The sequence below is a fragment of the Choloepus didactylus genome, chromosome 2, assembly GCF_015220235.1.
Source record: "Choloepus didactylus isolate mChoDid1 chromosome 2, mChoDid1.pri, whole genome shotgun sequence".
Lineage (NCBI taxonomy): Eukaryota > Metazoa > Chordata > Mammalia > Pilosa > Megalonychidae > Choloepus > Choloepus didactylus.
The window spans coordinates 11,440,220-11,462,968 of record NC_051308.1 but is presented as its reverse complement, the minus strand read 5'-3'; the positions used below and the strand labels follow the sequence as shown (position 1 = coordinate 11,462,968).

Here is a 22,749-nt window from a genome sequence, read left to right as displayed (position 1 = left end):
ATGCCCGCTGTCACCACTGTTATTCAACATTGTGCTGGAAGTGCTAGCCAGGGCAATCCGGCAAGACAAAGAAATAAAAGGCATCCAAATTGGAAAAGAAGAAGTAAAACTGTCATTGTTTGCAGATGATATGATCTTATATCTAGAAAACCCTGAGAAATCAACGATACACCTACTAGAGCTAATAAACAAATTTAGCAAAGTAGCGGGATACAAGATTAATGCACATAAGTCAGTAATGTTTCTATATGCTAGAAATGAACAAACTGAAGAGACACTCAAGAAAAAGATACCATTTTCAATAGCAACTAAAAAAATCAAGTACCTAGGAATAAACTTAACCAAAGATGTAAAAGACCTATACAAAGAAAACTACATAACTCTACTAAAAGAAATAGAAGGGGACCTTAAAAGATGGAAAAATATTCCATGTTCATGGATAGGAAGGCTAAATGTCATTAAGATGTCAATTCTACCCAAACTCATCTACAGATTCAATGCAATCCCAATCAAAATTCCAACAACCTACTTTGCAGACTTGGAAAAGCTAGTTATCAAATTTATTTGGAAAGGGAAGATGCCTCGAATTGCTAAAGACACTCTAAAAAAGAAAAACGAAGTGGGAGGACTTACACTCCCTGACTTTGAAGCTTATTATAAAGCCACAGTTGCCAAAACAGCATGGTACTGGCACAAAGATAGACATATAGATCAATGGAATCGAATTGAGAATTCAGAGATAGACCCTCAGATCTATGGCCGACTGATCTTTGATAAGGCCCCCAAAGTCACCGAACTGAGCCATAATGGTCTTTTCAACAAATGGGGCTGGGAGAGTTGGATATCCATATCCAAAAGAATGAAAGAGGACCCCTACCTCACCCCCTACACAAAAATTAACTCAAAATGGACCAAAGATCTCAATATAAAAGAAAGTACCATAAAACTCCTAGAAGATAATGTAGGAAAACATCTTCAAGACCTTGTATTAGGAGGCCACTTCCTAGACTTTACACCCAAAGCACAAGCAACAAAAGAGAAAATAGATAAATGGGAACTCCTCAAGCTTAGAAGTTTCTGCACCTCAAAGGAATTTCTCAAAAAGGTAAAGAGGCAGCCAACTCAATGGGAAAAAATTTTTGGAAACCATGTATCTGACAAAAGACTGATATCTTGCATATACAAAGAAATCCTACAACTCAATGACAATAGTACAGACAGCCCAATTATAAAATGGGCAAAAGATATGAAAAGACAGTTCTCTGAAGAGGAAATACAAATGGCCAAGAAACACATGAAAAAATGTTCAGCTTCACTAGCTATTAGAGAGATGCAAATTAAGACCACAATGAGATACCATCTAACACCGGTTAGAATGGCTGCCATTAAACAAACAGGAAACTACAAATGCTGGAGGGGATGTGGAGAAATTGGAACTCTTATTCATTGTTGGTGGGACTGTATAATGGTTCAGCCACTCTGGAAGTCAGTCTGGCAGTTCCTTAGAAAACTAGATATAGAGATACCATTCGATCCAGCGATTGCACTTCTCGGTATATACCCGGAAGATCGGAAAGCAGTGACACGAACAGATATCTGCACGCCAATGTTCATAGCAGCATTATTCACAATTGCCAAGAGATGGAAATAACCCAAATGTCCTTCAACAGATGAGTGGATAAATAAAATGTGGTATATACACACGATGGAATACTACGCGGCAGTAAGAAGGAACGATCTCGTGAAACATATGACAACATGGATGAACCTTGAAGAAATAATGCTGAGCGAAATAAGCCAGGCACAAAAAGAGAAATATTATATGCTACCACTAATGTGAACTTTGAAAAATGTAAAACAAATGGTTTATAATGTAGAATGTAGGGGAACTAGCAGTAGAGAGCAATTAAGGAAGGGGGAACAATAATCCAAGAAGAACAGATAAGCTATTTAACGTTCTGGGGATGCCCAGAAATGACTGTGGTCTGTTAATTTCTGATGGATGTAGTAGGAACAAGTTCACTGAAATGTTGCTATATTATGTAACTTTCTTGGGGTAAAGTAGGAACATGTTGGAAGTTAAGCAGTTATCTTAGGTTAGTTGTCTTTTTCTTACTCCCTTGCTATGGTCTCTTTGAAATGTTCTTTTATTGTATGTTTGTTTTCTTTTTAACTTTTTTTTTCATACAGTTGATTTGAAAAAAGAAGGGAAAGTTAAAAAAAAAAAAAAAAGAAAAGAAAAAAGACAAACAAGGAAAAAAAAAAAAAAAAAAGATGTAGTGCCCCCTTGAGGAGCCTGTGGAGAATGCAGGGGTATTCGCCTACCCCACCTCCATGGTTGCTAACATGACCACAGACATAAGGGACTGGTGGTTTGATGGGTTGAGCCCTCTACCATAAGTTTTACCCTTGGGAAGACGGTTGCTGCAAAGGAGAGGCTAGGCCTCCCTGTATTTGTGCCTAAGAGTCTCCTCCTGAATGCCTCTTTGTTGCTCAGATGTGGCCCTCTCTCTCTGGCTAAGCCAACTTGAAAGGTGAAATCACTGCCCTCCCCCCTACGTGGGATCAGACACCCAGGGAAGTGAATCTCCCTGGCAACGTGGAATATGACTCCCGGGGAGGAATGTAGACCCGGCATCGTGGGATGGAGAACATCTTCTTGACCAAAAGGGGGATGTGAAAGGAAATGAAATAAGCTTCAGTGGCAGAGAGATTCCAAAACGAGCCGAGAGATCACTCTGGTGGGCACTCTTACGCACACTTTAGACAACCTTTTTTAGGTTCTAAAGAATTGGGGTAGCTGGTGGTGGATACCTGAAACTATTAAACTACAACCCAGAACCCATGAATCTCGAAGACAGTTGTATAAAAACGTAGCTTATGAGGGGTGACAGTGGGATTGGGAATGCCATAAGGACCAAACTCCACTTTGTCTAGTTTATGGATGGATGTGTAGAAAAGTAGGGGAAGCAAACAAACAGACAAAGGTACCTAGTGTTCTTTTTTACTTCAATTGCTCTTTTTCACTCTAATTATTATTCTTGTTATTTTTGTGTGTGTGCTAATGAAGGTGTCAGGGATTGATTTAGGTGATGAACGTACAACTATGTAATGGTACTGTAAACAATCGAAAGTACAATTTGTTTTGTATGAAAAAAAAAAAAAAAAAAAGATACCAGGAAAACAACGAATTATCAATATGAGGATCTTAGTAAAGAGACAGAAATTTTAAAAAGGAACCAAACACAACTATTGGATTTGAAAACCACACTAACTGAAATGAAAAATTTCCAGGAGGGTTTCAAGAGCAGATCGGAGCTGACAGAAGAAAGAATCAGTGAACTAGAAGACAGGAGACTTGAAATGAGTCAGGCTGAGGAGCAGAAAGAAAAAAGAATTATAGAAAGTGAAAATGGCCTAAGAGAACTCTGGGACACCATCAAGTGTACCAGTACCCACTGTTTTAGTTTCCTAGGCTGCTTAAAGCAGATACCATAAAATATGATGTCTTAAACACTGGGAATTTATTAGCTTACAGGCTTACAGTTTGAGACCATGAAAATGTCCTAATCAAGGCATCAAGGTGATGCTTTCTTCCCGAGAAAAGCCAAGCAAACCTTGGCTCCTCTGCCACATGGCAACATCTGCTGGTCTTTACCTTCTCTTCCAGGTTTCATTGACTTCAGCTTCTTGCTTCTGTGGATTTTTCTTCTGGGTTTCATTCTCTTATAAGGGACTCCAGCAAGAGGATTAAGACCCATCCAGAATGGAGGGGTATGTGTGTGTGTGTGTGTGTGTGTGTGTGTGTGTGTGTGTCTTACCTTAACTATAGTAGCCTCATCAAAAGGTCCTGCTTACAATGGGTTTATACCACAGGAATGAATTAGATTTAAGAAAATGTTTTTTTCTGGGATACATACAGCTTCAAACCACCACATTCCACCTCTGGACCCCAAAAGATATGTTCTTTCTATACAAAAAATACATTCATTCATTCACAACATCCCCAAAGCCTTAATTCATTTCACTAACAATGCTAAGTACAGAGTCTCATCAAAACTGGTTACATCTAGTGGTCTGTCCTAGGGCACAATTCCCCTCCATCTATGGATCTATGAAACCTAGAGAACAAGTTATCTGCTGCCAATATACAAAGGAGATGCAGGCATAGGATACACATTCTCATTCCAATAGGGAGAGAGCGGAAGGAAAACGGGTCACAGCTCCCAAACAATTCTGAAACCCTGAAGGGCATACTCCATTAGATTTCCAGGTCTGTCATTTATAGAATGATGTTTTGTTCTCTGGGCCTGAAGGAGCAGCGGTCCCATCCTTCCCAAGTGATTGCGCAGTGGCCATGTTCTCCTTGAACACTGGGGTAAAGGATGCTCCCCTTGAACAATGGGGTAAAGGATCCACTTCTGAGTCCACTGGAGTGGTCAGACTCTCTGAGACCGAGAAAAATGTCATTGGTCCAGACCTGAGCTTCCATGGTTCTGCCTTTGAAGTAATTTTTTCTTCAATTTGTCCCTTTTCTGTCCCTTTACATCCAGGCTGGCAATGGTTCCATTCATACAGATCTTGCAAAAAAACTTATTGGTTTCACACATGGTACACAGGGGTCCAAACCATCAGACAAAAGATCTTTTCACAAATCCTTTCTGGATAACTTCATGTCCAATCCTAACTTGCTCTGAAATGTCTGACTGGTTCTGTGTTCAGTTAAAACCCTTACAAGGAGCACTATTCTCTCGGGACTCGCTTTCTGGAAGCTCAGAATTTTCCAAACCACCAATTTCTGATTTCTCTGTGCCTGGGAATTTAGTTCTCACCTTATCTCTTTCCTCTCATATTTTGCTATAAGCTGCAAGAAGAAACCAGGCTGCACTTCCCACATTTAGCTCTGAAATCTCCTCAGCTAAATATCCTACCTCATCACTCTCAAATTCTGCCTTCCACCTGGCATCAGAACAGAATTTTGCCAAGTTCTCTGACACTTTAAAACAGAGATAATCTTTATTCCAGTTTCCGATGACACATTCATCATTTCTATCCATGGCCTCTTCAGAAGTACCTTTGACGTCCATATATCTATCAACAGTCTTGTCAAAGCAATCTAGGCCTTTTCTATCAAGCACCTCAAACTTCTTCCAGCCTCTACCCATTACCTAACTCCAAAGGCCATTCCCATATATTTGGTATTTGCAATAGGGGCACTCCACATTCCTGGTACCAGAATCTGTTTTAGTTTTCTAGGCTGCTTAAAGTAGTCAACACGAAATGCATTGGCTTAAACAACGGGAATTTATTAGCTTACAAGCTTACAGTTGGAGGCCAAGAAAATGTCCTAACCAAGGCATCATCAAGACAATACTTTCTTCCCGAAGATGAGCTGCCAGGTCCTTGGCTCCTCTGCCACATGGCAAGGCAAATGGCAGTGTCTTATGGTCTTTACCTTCTCTTCTGGGTTTTGCTGATTTCAGCTACTTGCTTCCATGGATTTTTCTTCAGGGTTTCGTAATCTTATATAGGACTCCACTAAGACAATTAAGACCCATCCTGAACGAAGTGGGTCAGACCTTAACTGAAGCAGCCTCAGCAAAAGATCCAACCTAAAATGCATTTGAACTCACAGGAATCAATTAGATTTAAGAATATGTTTTTCTGGGTTCCATACAGCTTCAAACCACTACATATGCTTTATGGGAATCCCAGAAGGAGAAGAAAGAGAGAAAGGAGCAGAAGGAATATTTAAAGAAATAATGACAGAGAACTTCCCAAACATATCAAAAGATATAAATATGCACATCCAAGAGGCCCAGAAAACCCAAAACAGGATAAACATGAAGAAAAATAAACCCTGTCATTACTGGTTACACTTTCAAATGCAAAGAACAAAAAGAAAGTTCTGAAAGATGCAAGAGAAAAGCAAAGTATTATGTACAAGGGAATGCCAATTAAACTGAATGCCAATTTCTCATCAGAAACCATGAATGCAAGAAGACAGTGGGTTGAAATACTTAAAGTGCTGGAAGAAAGCAACCGCCAATGAAGCATCTTATATCTGGCAAAACTTTCTTTCCAAAATGAGGGAGAGATTAACACATTCCTACATTAACAAAAGCTGAGGTAGTTCATCACCACTAGAACTACCCTACAAGCAATGCTAAAGGAAGTTCTTCCACCTGAAAGGAAAGGACACTAGACAGTGATTCAAAGCAGCATAAAGAAATAGAGACCTGTGGTAAAGGTAACCATTTGGGTAATTATAAAAACCCATATTATTGTAATGTATTGTTTGGTATCTTACTCCACTTACTTCCTACAGGCGCTAAAATGCAAATGTATAATAAGTAACAATAAATCTATGATTTTGGACATACAATGTAAAAAGATATAAATGGTAACAAGTATTAAAAAAAGGTGGGGTGGCAGAGTGGTACAGGAAAAGAATATGTGTATGCGATTGAAGTTCAGCTGGTATCAGACCAAATATAAGTGTTATATATTTAGGATGTTAAATTTTAACAACATGGTAATCACAAAAGAAATAAATGAAAAATGTATTGATAGAAAAGAGAAGGCACTCAAATATGGCAGAATACATAAAAGCAAATATAAAAGTAGGCATTATGGAAATGTGGGACAAAAAAGGTATAAGACTTACAAGGTTTAAATAGCAAAATGGAAGAAGAAAGCCCTGTATTATCACTAGTGACTTGAAATGTAAATGAATTAAAGTCTCCAGTCAAAAGGAAAAGGTTGGCAGAATAGATTAAAAAAAAAAAAACAGCATGATGCAACTATATGTGTTTGCAAGAAATTCACCTTCAAGTCAAAGATACAAGTAGGCTGAAGATGAAAGGACAGAAAAAAACATATCATATAAGCAGTAATCAAAAAAGAGCTGGGATAGCTATACTAATGTGCCGGTTTGAATATATTATGTCCCTCACAAAGCCATGATTCTTTTTTTTTTTAATTCATTTTTATTGAGATATATTCACATACCATGCAGTCATACCAAGCGGACATTCAATTGTTCACAATACCATTATATAGTTGTGCATTCATCACCAAAATTAATTTTTGAACATTTTCATTACCACACACACAAAAATAATAAGAATAAAAATTAAAGTGAAAAAGAACAATTAAAGTAAAAAAGAACACTGGGTGCCTTTTTTTTTTGCCCCCATCTTTCTATTCATTCATCCATACACTGGACAAAAGGGAGTGTGGTCCATATGGCTTTCCCAATCACATTGCCACCCCTCATAAGCTACATTTTTATACAATTGTTTTCAAGATTCATGGGTTCTGGGTTGCAGTTTGATAGTTTCAGGTATTTACTGCTAGCTATTCCAATTCATTAGAACCTAAAAAGGGTTGTCTATATTGTGTGTAAGAGTGCCCACCAGAGTGACCTCTCGGCTCCTTTTGGAATCTCCCCACCACTGAAACTTATTTCATTTCCTTTCACATCCCCTTTTTGGTCAAGAAGATGTTCTCCATCCCATGATGCCGGGTCTAGATTCCTCCCCAGGAGTCATATTCCACGTTACCAGGGAGATTCACTCCCCTGGGTGTCAGATCCCAAGTTGGGGGGAGGGCAGTGATTTCACCTGCCAAGTAAAGCCATGATCTTTTAATCCAATCTTCTTGGGTAGAACATTTTGATTGAGTTTTTCATGGAGATGTGACTCACCCAAGTGTGGGTAATACCTTTGATTAGATTATTTCCATGGAGGTGCTACCCCGCCCATTCAATGTGGGTCTCAATTAAATCACTGGAGCCCTAAAAGAGCTCAGACAGAAGGAGCTCAGTGTTGCAGCTGAGAGAGACATTTTGGAGATGGCCATTGAAAGCAGATTTTTGCTGAACCTTTGGAGATGCTAGCCCAGAGATTGCTCCAGAGAAGCTAAGAGAGGACAAAATACCCCAAGTGCAACATCTTAGAGAATGCCATTTTGAGACACAACCTGCAAGCAAAGAAAGAAGACGCCAGCCATGTACCTTCCTGGCCAACAGAAGTGTTCTGGACACCATTGGCCATTCTTCAGTGAAGGTACCCTATTGTTGATGCCTGAGTTTGAACACTTACATGGCCTTAGGACTGTAACTTTGCAAGCGAATAAAGCCTCCTTTAAAAAAGCCAATCTTTCTGGTATTTTGCATAACAGCAGCATTAGCAAACCAGAACAACTATTATCAGGTAAAACAGACTTCAAATCAAAACAGTTATGAGAGACAAAGACAGTCATTATATACTGATAAAGGTGACAATTCAACAAGAAGATACAACAATTATAAATTATATATGTACCCAACAGCAGAGCCCCAATATATGGGAAGCAAAATATTGACAGATTTGAAGGAAGAAATTCATGGTTCTAAATTAATAGTAGGAGACTTTAATATACCACTTTAGATAATGGACAGAAAATCTAGTCAGATGATTGATAATGAAATAGAAGACTTGAACTACACTCTAAACCAACTAGACCTAACAGATATATATATGTAGAACACTTCACCCAACAAAAACAGAATACACATTCATCTCGAGCACACATGGATCATTCTCCAAGACACAACATATGTTTGGTCACAAAATAAGTCTGAATAAATTTAAAAAATACTGAAACCATACAGTGTATATTCTCTGATCACAATTAGAAATTAGTAACAGAGTAAATGGAAAATTCACAAGTATGTGGAAATTAAACAACATACTCTTAAACTACAAAAGAGTTAAAGAGGAAATCACAAAGAAATTAGGAAATACCTTGAGGCAAATGAAAATGAAAACACAACATAACAAAACTTTTGGGATTCTGCAAAGGCTGTACTCAGAGGGAAATGTATAGCTCTAAATGCTTATATTAATAAAGAAGAAAGATTTTAATCAGAGAGCTCTCTAATCTCAAAACTAGAGGAATTAGAAAAAGAAGAGCAAACTAACCCCAAAGTGAGAATGGAGATAAATGAAACAGAAAACAGAAAACAATAGAGAGAATCAACAAAACCAAAAGTTGGTTCTTTGAAAAGTTTGATAAAATTGACAAACCTTTAGCTATACTGACCAAAAAAAGAGGATACAAATAATGAAAATCAGAAATGAAAAGGGGCATATTACTACTGACCCTGCTGAAATAAAAAGGACTATAAGAGAATACTACACTGATAAATAACCTAGATGAAATAGACAAATTCTTAGAAACACAAAAAACCACCTACATTGACTGATGAAGACACAGAAGATCTCAAGAAACTAATTACTAGTAAAACCAATTACTGGTAAAGTATCTGTCATCAAACACAACCCAAAAGAAAAGTTCTGGACCAGAGTGCTTCAAAAGAGAATTCTAACAAAAATTCCAAGGAGTCTTAACTGCAATTCTGCTCAAACTCTTCCAAAAAATTGAATTGGAGGAAACACTTCATAATTTATTCTACGAGGGCAACATCAACATCATACAAAAGCCAGATAAAGATACCACAAGAAAATTACAGACCAATGTCTCTTATGAACACAGATGCAGAAATACTCAACAAAATACTAGCAAAACAAATCCAAGAGCACATTAAAAGAAGTATTCATCAAGTGGGATTTATCCCTGGTACACCAGGGTGGCTCAACATAAGAAAATCAATTAAGGTAATACACATTAACGGAATGAAGACAAAAATCACATGACATCTCAACTGACATAAAAAAGGCATTTGATAAAATCCAGCACCCCTTTTCTACAAAAACACTTAGAACACTAGGAATAGAAGGAAACTTCCTCACCATGACAAAGAGCATATATGAAAAGCCCACAGCTAACATCCTACTTAATGGTAAAAGACTGAAAGCTTTCCCGCTCAGATCAGCAACAAGACAAGGATACCCAGTGTCACCACTATTATTCAACATTGAACTGGAAGTTCTTGCCAGAGCAATTAGGCAAGAAAAAGAAAGAAAAGGCATCCAAATTGGAAAGGAAGAACTAAAACTTTCCCTATTTGCAGATGGCATGTTCCTATATAGAGAAAATCCTGAAAAATCCAAAACAAAGCTACTAGAACTAATAAACTAATTCAACAAAGTGGCAGGGTACAAAATCAACACCCCAAAATCACTAGTGCTTCTATACAGAAAAATCAAGAAAAAAATTCCATTCACAATAGCAACTAAAAGAATCAAACATCTAGGAAAAAATCTAAAACCAAGGAAGTAAAGTACTTGTGCACAGAATTATACAAAACATTGCTAAACGAAATCAAAGAATACCTAAATAAATGGAAGGACATTCCATGTTCATGGATTGGAAGACTAAATACAGTTAAGATGCCAATTCTACCTAAAGCAATTTATTCAGTGCAATTCCAATCAAAATTCCAACAACTTTCTTTGCAGTAATGGAAAAAGCAATCATCACATTTACATGGAAGGGTAAGAGGCCCTGAATAGCTAAAGGCATCCTGAAAAGGAAGACTGGAGTTGGAGGACCTCCATTTCCAGATCTTAAAACATATTACAAAGCCACAGTAATCAAAACAGCATGGAATTGGGCAATCAATGCTTAAGGAATACAGAATATTCAAAAAGGTTAATTGTAAAGGTTCAGAAATGGATAGCACAATACTGTGTGAGGGTAGCACAATACTGAAAGTGTAGTTAACAAAGCTGAGTTTGATTATGGTTGAAAAAGGAAGGCTAGGGTTGTATATGTAAGCAGAAGGAAAGCTAGAGGATAAAATCTGGGACTGTGTAACTTAGTGAAATCTAGCAAGGACAATGATGGTGGTTAATTGTATAAATTTAAGAAAGTTCTTACATGAACTAGAACAAATGTATGTCACTATTACAGGTTATTAATAATAGGGTGGTTGTGTCGGTTTGAATGTATTATGTCCCCCAAAACTCCATTAACTTGGATGTATCTTATGGGGGCAGATGTATCAGTGTTGATTAGATTGTAATTCTCGGAGAGTTTCTGTGGAGATGCCCCCCACCCAACTGTGGGTGATGACTCTGATTGGATAATTTCCATGGAGATGTTACCCCCACCCATTCAGGGTGGGTCTAAATTAAATCACTGGAGCCATATAAATGAGCTGACAAACAGAAGGAACTCAGTGCAGCGGTGAGTGACATTTTGAAGAGAAGCTACAGCCAAGAGGGACACTTTGAAGAATGCACATGAGCTGAGAGAGTAGAAAGTTTGAAGACGGTTGTTGAAAGCAGACTCTTGCTCCAGAGAAGCTCAGAGATGACAAACACCCCAAGAGCAACTGAGAGTTGACATTTTGAAGAGGAACTGCAGCCTAGAGAGAAAGGCCCTGTGAGAAAGCCATTCTGAAATCAGACCTTTGGAGCAGATGCCAGCCACATGCTTCCCCAGCTAACAGAGGTTTTCCTGACACAATTGGCCATCCTCCAGTGAAGTTACCTGATTGTTGGTGACTTACCTTAGACACTTTCTGGCCTTAAGACTGTAACTTTGTAACCAAATAAACCCCCTTTATAAAAGCCAATCCATTTCTGGTGTTTTGCATTCCAGCAGCATTAGCAAACTAGAACAGTGGTATATGGGGGAAAATACAATTAATATAAACTAAGGACTATAGTTAACAGTAACAGTGTAATATTCTTGAAGTAACTGTAATGAAGGCAGTATACCAAAGCTAAATGTCAGTAATAGGGGGATATATGGGGTATGTGATTTTTTCCTTTGGAAGAAATGAGAATGTTTTTGTATTAACTGTAGTGGTGAATGCATAACTATGTGATTATACCAAGAGCCATTGATTGTACACTTAAGATAGAAATTATGGTGTGTGAATAAAACTGTTAAAAAATAATAATAGAGGGGGGAAAAGGGTATGGGATGGTTTAGGTTTTTTTTTTCTTTTTATTTCTTTTTTTTTTTTGAGTAATGAAAATGTTCTAAAATTCATTGTGGTGATGAATGTACAACTGTATGATGATACTGTGAGCCACTGATTGCACACTTTGGATGGATTATATGGTGTATGAATATATCTCAATAAAATTTCATTAAAAAAACAGTATGGAACTGGCACAAGGACAGACACTGTCAAATGGAACTCAATTGAGAGCTCAGAAATCAACCCTCACATTTATGGCCAACTGATTCAACAAAGTGGCAGGGTACTGGATAAACATGCAAAAATTGGCGGTTTTTACCTACTACTAAGGAACAATCTGAAAAGGAAATCAACAAAAAGTCCATTTAAAATAGCATGTAAAACAATCAACTATCTAGGAATCATTTTAATCAAGGATGTAAAGGACTTAACATTGCTGAAAGAAATTTTAAAAGACCTAAATAAATAGAAGGACATTCTGTGTTCTTCCAAATATTGGTAAAAATCAATTCTACCCAAACAAATTTACAGATTTAATGCAATCCCAATCCCAATTCCAACAGCCTTCTTTGCAGAAATTGAAAAGTGAATGATCAAATTTATGTGGAAGGTAAGGGAACCTGAATAGTTAAAGCCACGTTGAAAAGAAAGAACAAAGTTGGTGGACACACAATCCCAATCTTAAAACTTACTACAAAGTCACAGCAATCAAATCAGTATGGTACTGACTCAGGAACATATATATAGAACAATGGAATCAAATTGAGAGTTCAGAAATAAACCTCATCCTTATGGCCAACTGATTTTGACAAAGGTGCCAAGTCCACTAAATAGGGAAAGAATATTCTCTTCAGCAAATGGTGCTGGGCAAACCCGATATTCATATGCAAAAGAATGAAGAGGGTCCCCTGCCTCACATATACAAAAAATCAACTCAAAATGTATCAAAGACCAAAATATAAGAATCAAAATTATAAAACTCTTAGAAAAAAACATAGGGAAACATCTTTAGGACCTTGTGTTAAGCAATAGTTTCTGAGACTTCACACTAAAGCACAAACTACAAAAGAAGAAACAGATAAATTGAACTTCATCCAAATTAAAAAGTATGGAGCATCAAACACAATGGGAGGAAATATTTGGAAACCACATATCTGAAAAGTGTTTAATATCCAGAATAAAAAAGAAACCCTACAACTCAACAACAAAAAGACAAACAGCCCACTTAAAAAAGGACAAAGACTTGAATAGATATTGCTCCAAAGGAGATATACAAAGGCCAAAAGGCACATGAAAAGACACTCAACATCATTAACCATTAAGGAAATGCCAATCAAAACCAGGAGATACCATTTCACACCCATTAGAATGGTCACTATTTTAAAAAGGGAAAATTACAAGTGTTGGAGAGGATGTTAGTGCAAAGGTAAAATGGTGCAGCCACAATGGAAAACAGTCTGGTGTCTCCTAAGAAAGTTAAGTATAAAATTCCCATATGACCTGGCATATACCCAAAAGCAGGGACTTGAACAGGTATTTTCACACCAGTGTTCATTGTGGCATTAATCACAACTGTCAAAAGATGAAAGCAACCCAAGTGTCCATCAACAGATGAATGGATAAGAAAATATGGTATATACATACAATGGAATGTTATTTAGTGGTAAAAAAGAATGAAGTCCTGAAACATGCAAGAACACAGATGAAAGGTGAAGGTATGTTGAGTTAAATAAGCCAGACACAAAAGGATAAATATTGTATGATGTCACTGATGTGAAATAATTATAATAAACAAATTCTTGGAGTTAGAAACTAGAATACGTGATACTAGGGGCCTGCGTTGGCATATGGAATGATGAGTTAGTGTTTAATTGATACATAGCTTCTGTTTGGGGTGACGGAATACTATTGATAATAGATAGCGGTGACAGTAGCACAACATTGTGAATATTAACAGCACTGAATTATATATTTGAATGTAGTTAAGGGGAAATTTTAGTTTGTATACATGTTACTAGAAAAAAAAACATTGCACTATACAACACAAAAAACCATAGAACTGTACAACACAATCAGTGAACCCTAATGTAAACTATGGACTATAGTTCATAATATAATGGTAATAATATTGTTTCATCAACTGTAACAAAGCTACCACACTAAAGCAAAGTGCTAATAATAGGGAAAACTGTGTTTGGGGGTTGGGGGTATGGGGTGGGGTATACGGGAACTCTGTATTTTCTGCATAATTTTTCTATATATCTACAAAATCTCTTAAAAAAAAAAAAAAGCACAAGGAAGCCAACTTGAATAGGCTGCCAGCAGCCAAATCTAGGATTATTTGAGCATCAATATGAATAATGATAGTTCACAGTTATAATCTATATTCTGGAATTACAAAGCAGTGGTGGTTGCACAACTCTGTGAATATACTTAAACCCACAAACTGTATACTTTTAAAGGGTGAATTTTATAGTATGTGAATTATATCTCAATAAAGCTGCTATTAAAAAAAACTAGTTTAATTGGAAATATCATCATGAATTTAGGCTTCTTAAGAAAAAGTTAATTTTTCTGCTCTGGTAGCGAGGTAGCTAGGAGCCCCTGGGCCAACCTGATCTACCCTTCATGTGTAACAATACAATATCTACCCCGAGTACAGGTCCACAATCTGGATTCTGATATGATTCTCCACTAAGAAGAACCAGATGTCCTTGGCAGAGCAGCCATTTCATGCTGTAGGTCAGAAAGAATCAAAATGTGCCCAGGACATCTTATTATCAGATAATAAAAGATGTTTTGACCAGTCACCATGGAAACATAATGAAAAAGGATGAGTTCAGCCTAAACAAAGGGCTCCAGTGGCCTGGCAGTGGCATTCCAAGTATTAAAAACACAATTATTTCTATTCATTGGGGCCAGCTAAATATGTGGAAGGCCATAATTCCACAATATGGCCCAAAAGGGGAAATTACATAAATTATATGATATCTATGACTAGAGAACTCTAATTTCTCAGAAAAGGGGAAATAAGGGAAAAACAAATCCTTCAATTAGTAAAAGATAAAATACATTTCCCTCATTGAGTAATTATATCGTTATTTTAGTAATAGCGATGGTATTTGTTTCGATTTCTCTTAGGGATATCAGACATTTTTAAACACAAAACACTTGCTAGGTGATACCACAAGAATCCTGGAAGTCAGAAACAGCCCTCAAGTAGACCCAAAGTTGGAGTCTGTTTGGGATGCTTCACCTAGGACACTGTCCTTCGATTCACTCTGTAGCTGCCCTCTGGTATGTACAGGGATAGCTTTGTACCAGTTATTAAGATCTAAAGAACAGGCACATAGCTAAAACAGTAGGAGTTGGTTAAGTGAAGAGAAAAAAATTAAAAATACAAATCTTTTTCAGAATGACTTTTCACATCTGAAAAGGGTGGGAACCTGAGCCATTGCATATTTCTGTAAAAGAGCACTTCGAGAGCTCAGATGAGGTTGTAAATACAATCAGGGTGTGCTGTGCACTCCGCCTTATACTATGCTCTACTTAAGCCTTCATACCCTCTACTACTAAACAAACCTTACATCCTATACCTGTGCTGACTGGCCTCTGTCAATCTCATCACCATCCCTAGAGGTGATCAGACTCGTAAACAAGGGCCAGTTCACACCTTGATTTTAAAAAGTCAAAGGTCTGTATTAACCACATAATGGAGAGTCATTTGGAGGGCTTTAAGTAGAGGAGTGGCTGATCTAATTTGTGTTTTTTAAAGGATCATTCTGGCTGCTGTGTGATGGGGAGAGACAAGAACATTACTGTGGGGATCCAGGTGAGAGGTAACGTCAACTTGAAGAGGAAGTCTTCTGGATCCAGCAAGATGGGAACTCAGCTTCCATGAACCCTTCCCATTACAAACATGTAGAAATGTTTGATAAAATATGATAAAAATGATTTTAACACATAGCCAAGATCCAAAGAAAAGAAAAAAAAATAAAGAGAAATCCTCAGGTACTAGAATTAAGACAGAACATATAGTAAAAGTAGTAAGTGTATGGCTGGTGATGTAAAAATGCCTAAAGGCCCCTAAGACATGGGATTTTTAACACTCATTCAGTGTCAGAAGATGTGGTCTTGGGTCCCAAATTTTGTGGGAGCTAGATTTAATATCCCTATATAAGGCCAGAGCCATGAAAAGGTGGCCCCCTCTCTATAAGACAGCCCAGAATAACTCAGCCCACCAGCCCATGGAAGCAACAAGAAAATTTATTTCTGCCTGTGGCTTTGGTACAAAGAATGTCTTCTGTAAGAAATTAAAATCCTAAGAATATGTCATTGACAGACGTATCTTAATGCACACTTCCTATGTGCTACAGAAATCCCAAACTATGAAATTAATATAAAAAATAGTCCTAAAATAGTGAAACTCCTAGGGCATCTAGCAGAAGTAAACAAAAAATTGCTCTGTAAGGACAAATATAAAATCCAGAGTGCTTGAGACTCTTAAAGAAAACAATCACTTCAGCTGAAGATAAGCTCACAATAAAAATTTATTAACATACAGACACAATCAACTGTGATGGTCAATACCAGCACAAACAGGAATTAACACCACAATAAACTGAAATAATAGAACAATCTTCAAGAGACTTTAAAATTATTAAAGAAAGAAAAGAACCCAGGGTGAAATATCAGGTGATTATGAAAATGAGATGATGTAGGATGTCTATAGTGAAAATGGTGAGAGAAATAGATTCAAGATGTATTTTGAAGGAAAAGCCCACAAAAACAGCTGATAAGTTAGATATAAAAGAAAGGAATCAAGAATTCCAAGTCTTACCTTAAGGAACTAAGTAGATGGGATGCCATTCACTAATATGAAAAAGACTAGAAGAGGGAGAGCTTTGCAGAGCAAGGGTGGGTTAGCCATGATAGATTTGGAGTCTCAATTATCCTTACTAGTAGAGACACCGAGTAAGAGGTTGAATATTTAAGTCTAGACTTTACTTGAAAACATAGACTAAAGATATCAATTTAGGTATCATTACATATAGGTGGTATTTAAAACCTTGTCAATTAATATTTATCCATTCTTGGAGATGCAACTTCGTAGGTACCTCCCACAAAGCTAAATGACCTCCTTAAGCAGAGTTAAGAGCTGTCATAGCAACTTGTGTCTCTCTTACACACACTGTTACTTTGTTAATTAACCTATCTCTTCACAATCCATAACACCTAGCCCAGTGCAAGGCACATAGCTGAAGTCAATATGTTTATTCAGTTACTGGGCTGAATGACCATCCTAAGGTTCTAAGTGCTAGCCCCAGGCATGGTATCTTGGAAAGAGTAGGCATTCAAAAATATTTACTGAATGAATAAACGAGCTTACCTTCTGAGCAGCTAGACTCTGACTGCTTTCACTTAGGGCCAAAGACGTAAAATACCGGACACACTCATCTAGCTCTGTTTGAGGTAAAGAAGCCAGCAACTGCCTGAGTTCTTCTTCAGTGGAGGAATCCTGAAATAAAAGAAAAAGAAATTCTTCATAAATGAGCTCAACAATTGAGTACAACAAAAAAGTAGATAAACATGAATCATTCATAATCAGACATGTAAATTAAAGTATTTGCTGGTTTGGAGAATGTCATCAGCGAGATGGCAGAGTAAAAAGCTCCAAATACAAGTCCCCCAAAGAAATATGAAAAGAAAAAAAAACAAAACAAAAACAAAAAAAACAAGCAGAAGCTGTCAGACCCAATTTTCCCAAAGCTCTGGAAAACAGTCAAAGGTATCCAGCAACCAAGGGATGGCTGAATCAAGAAAATGGCAATCTAAAAACAGTAGGGAACCTACATAGTGCTTATACTTGCCCTGACTTCTCCCCTACCTGGTTTAGCTGCCAAGTGTGGGACAGCAGCTACATTCCCAGTGTGGGTCATAATTCCTGATTCTGAAGGGAACAGAGCACACTTTGCAAATTAGAGTGCATGTATGTCTGTGCTAACCCATCTAGTGGCTACTTGAAAGACGCAACATCCTCATCTGCTGTGCATAACCTGGAACTCAGTAGAGACAAAGAAGTGGTATAGAGAAGTGGCACGGAACCCAGTAAACCACAGGCCCCTGGGGTGAAAGGCTGTGGCTACCACATATAATTAAGCACCTGGGGCCAGCAGGCACTGCTGGGAAGAGTTTTCTGGTGAAATCAGGACATCCAGATACACACATGCATAAAGGAGAATTTTTGAAAGCCATGCAGATGCCAGAGCAGGACACTGCTCAGAAAAGAACTGAGAAGACCTTAAATGTTCACCTTGGGCTGATATATACAGGCTCACATAAGCTGGGCTCAGGGTTGAAGGAGAGCCTCAATACAGAGCCAATCTGCAAAGACTGGAAGAGATTTTTCTTTGTTTTTTGTTTTGTTTTGTTTTGATTTGTTTGTAATATTTCTGAGCTCTTGGAATTCAAAAAATATGTGTAAGTATCACCTGATAAGAGCTAAAGGAAGAGAGACTTCAGTGGTCATACAAAACAAGGAATAAAGACTAAGCAAAAATCACTTGGAAAAATTGCTAAATAAGTAAGACTACTATGTCCCTCAATGATCAAAAACAATAAATGTCAAGAAGGGGGAGAACTCTGGTTGCCATAGTTAATACATTAAAATATACAAATGTCCAGATTTCAACAAAAAATCAGAAGGCATACAGAAAAACAGGAAAGCATAGCCCATTCAAAGGAACAAAATAAAGTGACAGACCCATTGCTGCTGAAGCTCAGAAACAAGAATTACTAATCAAAGATGCTAAGCCGATTCCCTGAGAAAAGGTGAATGAGGTAAAGGAAAGCATAGGCATAGAGCCAAAAGAAATGAGAAAAACAATATATGAACAAAAGGAGAATTTCAATAAAGAGAAATGTTAAAAAGAAACCAAATTCTGGATATGAAAAATACAGTAACTGAAATTAAAAATTTACTAGAAGGGATCAACAGTAGATTTAAATAGGCAGAAGAAAGATGAAAATGAAAAACTAAAATTGTATGAGGAAAAATAATGAGGAAAAGTGAACAGGGCCTAAGGGACCTGTGGGACACCATGAAGCATACCAACATATGCATTATACAAGTCCCAAAGGAAAAGAGACAGAGAAAGGGTCAGTAAGAAAATATGAAGAAATGATGAACAAAAACTTTCCAAATTTGATGAAATACATGAATTTACACATCCAAAAAGGTGACAAACTCCATATAGGAAAAATTCAAGAGATCCACAGTGAACTACAGTATAGCCAAACTGTTGAATGCCAAAGATAAAGAGAGGCTGCTAAAAACAGCAAGAAAGAAGCAACTTGGCACATACTATGAATCCTCAATAAGATTAAGTGCAGATTTCTCATCAGAACCCATGGAGGTCAGAAGTCAGCAGGATGACATATAAATAGTGCTGAAAGAAGAAAATAACAAGAATTCCACATCAGGCAAAACTGTCTTTCAAAGAGGAGGGAGAAATCAAGACATTCCCAGATAAATAAAAGCTGAGAGAGTTTGTTACCACTAGACCTACCATATAAGAAATGTTAAAGGGAAGCCTTGAGGATGAACGGAAAGGACACTAGACAATGACTTGAAGCCCTTTGAAGAAATAAAAATCCACAATAAAGATAACCACATGGGAAAATATGAATACCAGTAATACCGTATTTGCGGTTTGTGAACCACTTTTTATTTATTGCATGATCTAAAACACAAATGCATAAAAATAATGACAAATCTGTTATTGAATACACAATATATAAAGACGTATATAGAACAGCATAACATAAAATAACATAGAGGGGAGATGGACAGAGAGGAGCAGAAATTGCATATGCTGTTGAAGTTAAGTTGGCATCAATTTAAGCTCTAGATGGTTATAGATTTAGTGTATTAATACAAACATCACAGTAAATATGATGAAAATTTCTAATATAAAGAAAAGGAAATGAGGAGAGAATCAAAATTGTTCACTATAAAAGATCAACTATACACAAAAGACAGCAGAAATGGAGAAAATGAGGAGCAAAATAGTATAAGACACAAAAAAACAAATGGTAAAATGGCTGAAGTAACTTATTCCTTATTAGTAATTATTTTAAATGTAAATGGATTTAACATTCCAAATAAAAGAGAGTAACAGAATGGATAAAAGAAAAGCAGATCCAACTATATGCTGTCTATAAGAGACCTTAGATCCAAAGACACAAATAGTTTGAAAGTGAAAGGATAAAAAAAATTCCATGCAAATAGTAAACAAAAGAGAACTGGGGTGCTCATACTAATATCAGAAAAAAAAATAGGCTTCAAGTCAAAACTGCCATGAGAGAGAAAGGAGAACATTATATACTGAAAATAAGAACAATTAATTCAGAAGATACAACAATTACAAACACATGCACTTTAGCAACAGAGACACAAAATATATGAAATATTGACAGAACTGAAGGTGAGAAACAGATGGTTCTACAATAATAGTGGAGACTTCAATACATCACTTTCAATAATGGACAGAACATCCAGACAGAAGATCTGTAATACAACCAGCCCTAACAGATACAAATAATCTATATCTGTTAAGGCTAATTGCATTCTAGTATTGTTCAAGTACTCTGTTTCCTTATTGTTAGATATATATACACACACACATACACACACACATATACATACACACATACATATAACACTCCATATATAACACACATTCTTCTCAAGTTCACATGGCTCATTCTCTAGAATAGACCATATTTATGTCACAAGACTTAAATTTAAAAAGACTGAAATCATATAAGCATCTTCTCTGACCACAATAAAATGAAGGAAAAATAAATAATAGAAGAAAAACTTGACAACTCACAAATATGTGGAAATTAAACAACACACTCTCAAACAATCAATGGGCCAAAGAAGAAATCACAAAGGGAAACGAAAATGAAAACATAACACATCAAAACTTATGGTATGCAGCAAAGGCAATGCTGAGATGGAAATTTACAGTTCTAAATATTTACATTAGAAAAGAAGAAAGACCTTAAGTCAGAAATCTAACCTCACAACTGAAGGATCTAGAAAAGAAAGAGCAAACTAAACCTAAAGTTAGCAGAAGGAAGTAAATAACAGATCAGAATGGAGATAAATGAAATAAAAAATAGAAAAACAATTGAGAAAATCACCAAAACCAAAAGTTGGTTCTTTGAAAGGATCAATAAAAATGACAAAATTTGCTCAAATGACAAAGGAGAAAAAAAGAAAGAAGATGCAAATAACTAAACTCAGAAATGTAAGTGGGAGACATTATTACTACTCTTACAGCATAAAAAGAACTATAAGAGAATACTATGAATAACTGTATGCCAATAAATTAGACCATCTGGTTGAAATGAACAAATTCTTAGAAACACCAAAATACCTAAACTGATATAAGAAGATATAGAAAATCTCAACAGACTATAATACAGAAATTAAATCAGTAATCAACACCCCCAAAAAAGAAAATTCCAATAACAGATGGCTTCACCTGTGAATTTTACCCAACAATCAGAGAAGAATTAACATCAAGCTTTCTAAAACACTACCAAAAAATTAAAAAGGGAACACTTCCTAATTCATTCTATGAGGCCAGCATAAAAGCCAAATAAAGAAATAAGAGAAGAAAATTACAGACCAATATCCCTTATGAATAAGACACAAAAATCCTCCAAAAACTACTATGAAATTGAATCCAACAGCATATTAAAAGGATTACACACCATGACCAAGTGGGATTGATCCTAGGTATGCAAGGGTGGTTCAACATAAGAAAATCAATGTAATATACCACATTAATAGAGTGAAGGATAAAAAGCTACACGACCATCTCAATTGCTGCAGAAAAAGCATCTGACAAAATCCAACACTCAGAAAACTAGGAAAACAAGGGAAATTCCTCCATATGATAAAGTCCCTTCATGAAAAACCCACAGCTAACATCACATTCAATGGTGATATACTGAAAGCTTCCCCTCTAAGATCAGGAACAACACAAGGATACCTGTTTTTACCACTGCTATTCAACATTGTACTGGAAGTTCTAGTCAGGGCAATTAGGCAAGATAAAGAAATAAAAGGTATCCAAATTGGAAAGAAATGAGTAAAACTATCTCTATTCACAGAAGATATGATCCTACATGTAGAAAATCCTAAGGAATCCACAGAAAACTATTAGAGATAATAACAGTCATTATCTCTTTTTAATAGGTCAATTAATATAATTGTACATTATAAGTGTACAATTCAGTGGAACATCAACAGGTAAAAATCAGTTGTGTTTCTATACATCAGCAATGAACAATCCAAAACAGAAATCAAGAAAACAATTCCATGTACATTACATCTAACAAAATAAAACACCTAGGAATAAATTTAGTCAAGGAAGTGAAAGACTTGTACACTGAAAACTACAAAACATTGCTGAAATAAATTAAAGACCTAAATGATAGGAAAGATAACTGTGTTCACAGGTTTGAAAACTTAATATTGTTAATACTACCCAAAGTGATCTACAGACTAAATGGAAATCCCTTTTAAAATCCCAGCAGTCTTTTTTGCAAAATGGAAAAGCCAATCCTCACATTCACACGGGATGACAAGCAGTCTCAAATAGCCAAAACGTCTTGAAAAAGAACAAAGTTAGAGGACTCACACTTTCTGATTTCAAAACTTACTAGAAACCTACTGTAATGGAAACAGTGTGGTGCTGACATGAAGACAGACATACAGACCAATGAAATAGAATTAAGAGTCCAGAAATGGACCCACACATTTAAGACCAACTGATATTCAACGAGGGTGC

General features: G+C 36.5%; 1 protein-coding gene across 1 annotated transcript in view; it reads right to left on the bottom strand.

Moving 5' to 3' along the window:
- LOC119521882 (protein SERAC1-like) overlaps positions 1-22,749 on the bottom strand; it is a 65,460-nt gene that overhangs the window by 21,385 nt on the left and 21,326 nt on the right. The window contains 1 exon segment of the mRNA XM_037820540.1: positions 17,271-17,399. Within this exon segment, the coding sequence (XP_037676468.1) occupies positions 17,271-17,399 (129 nt within the window).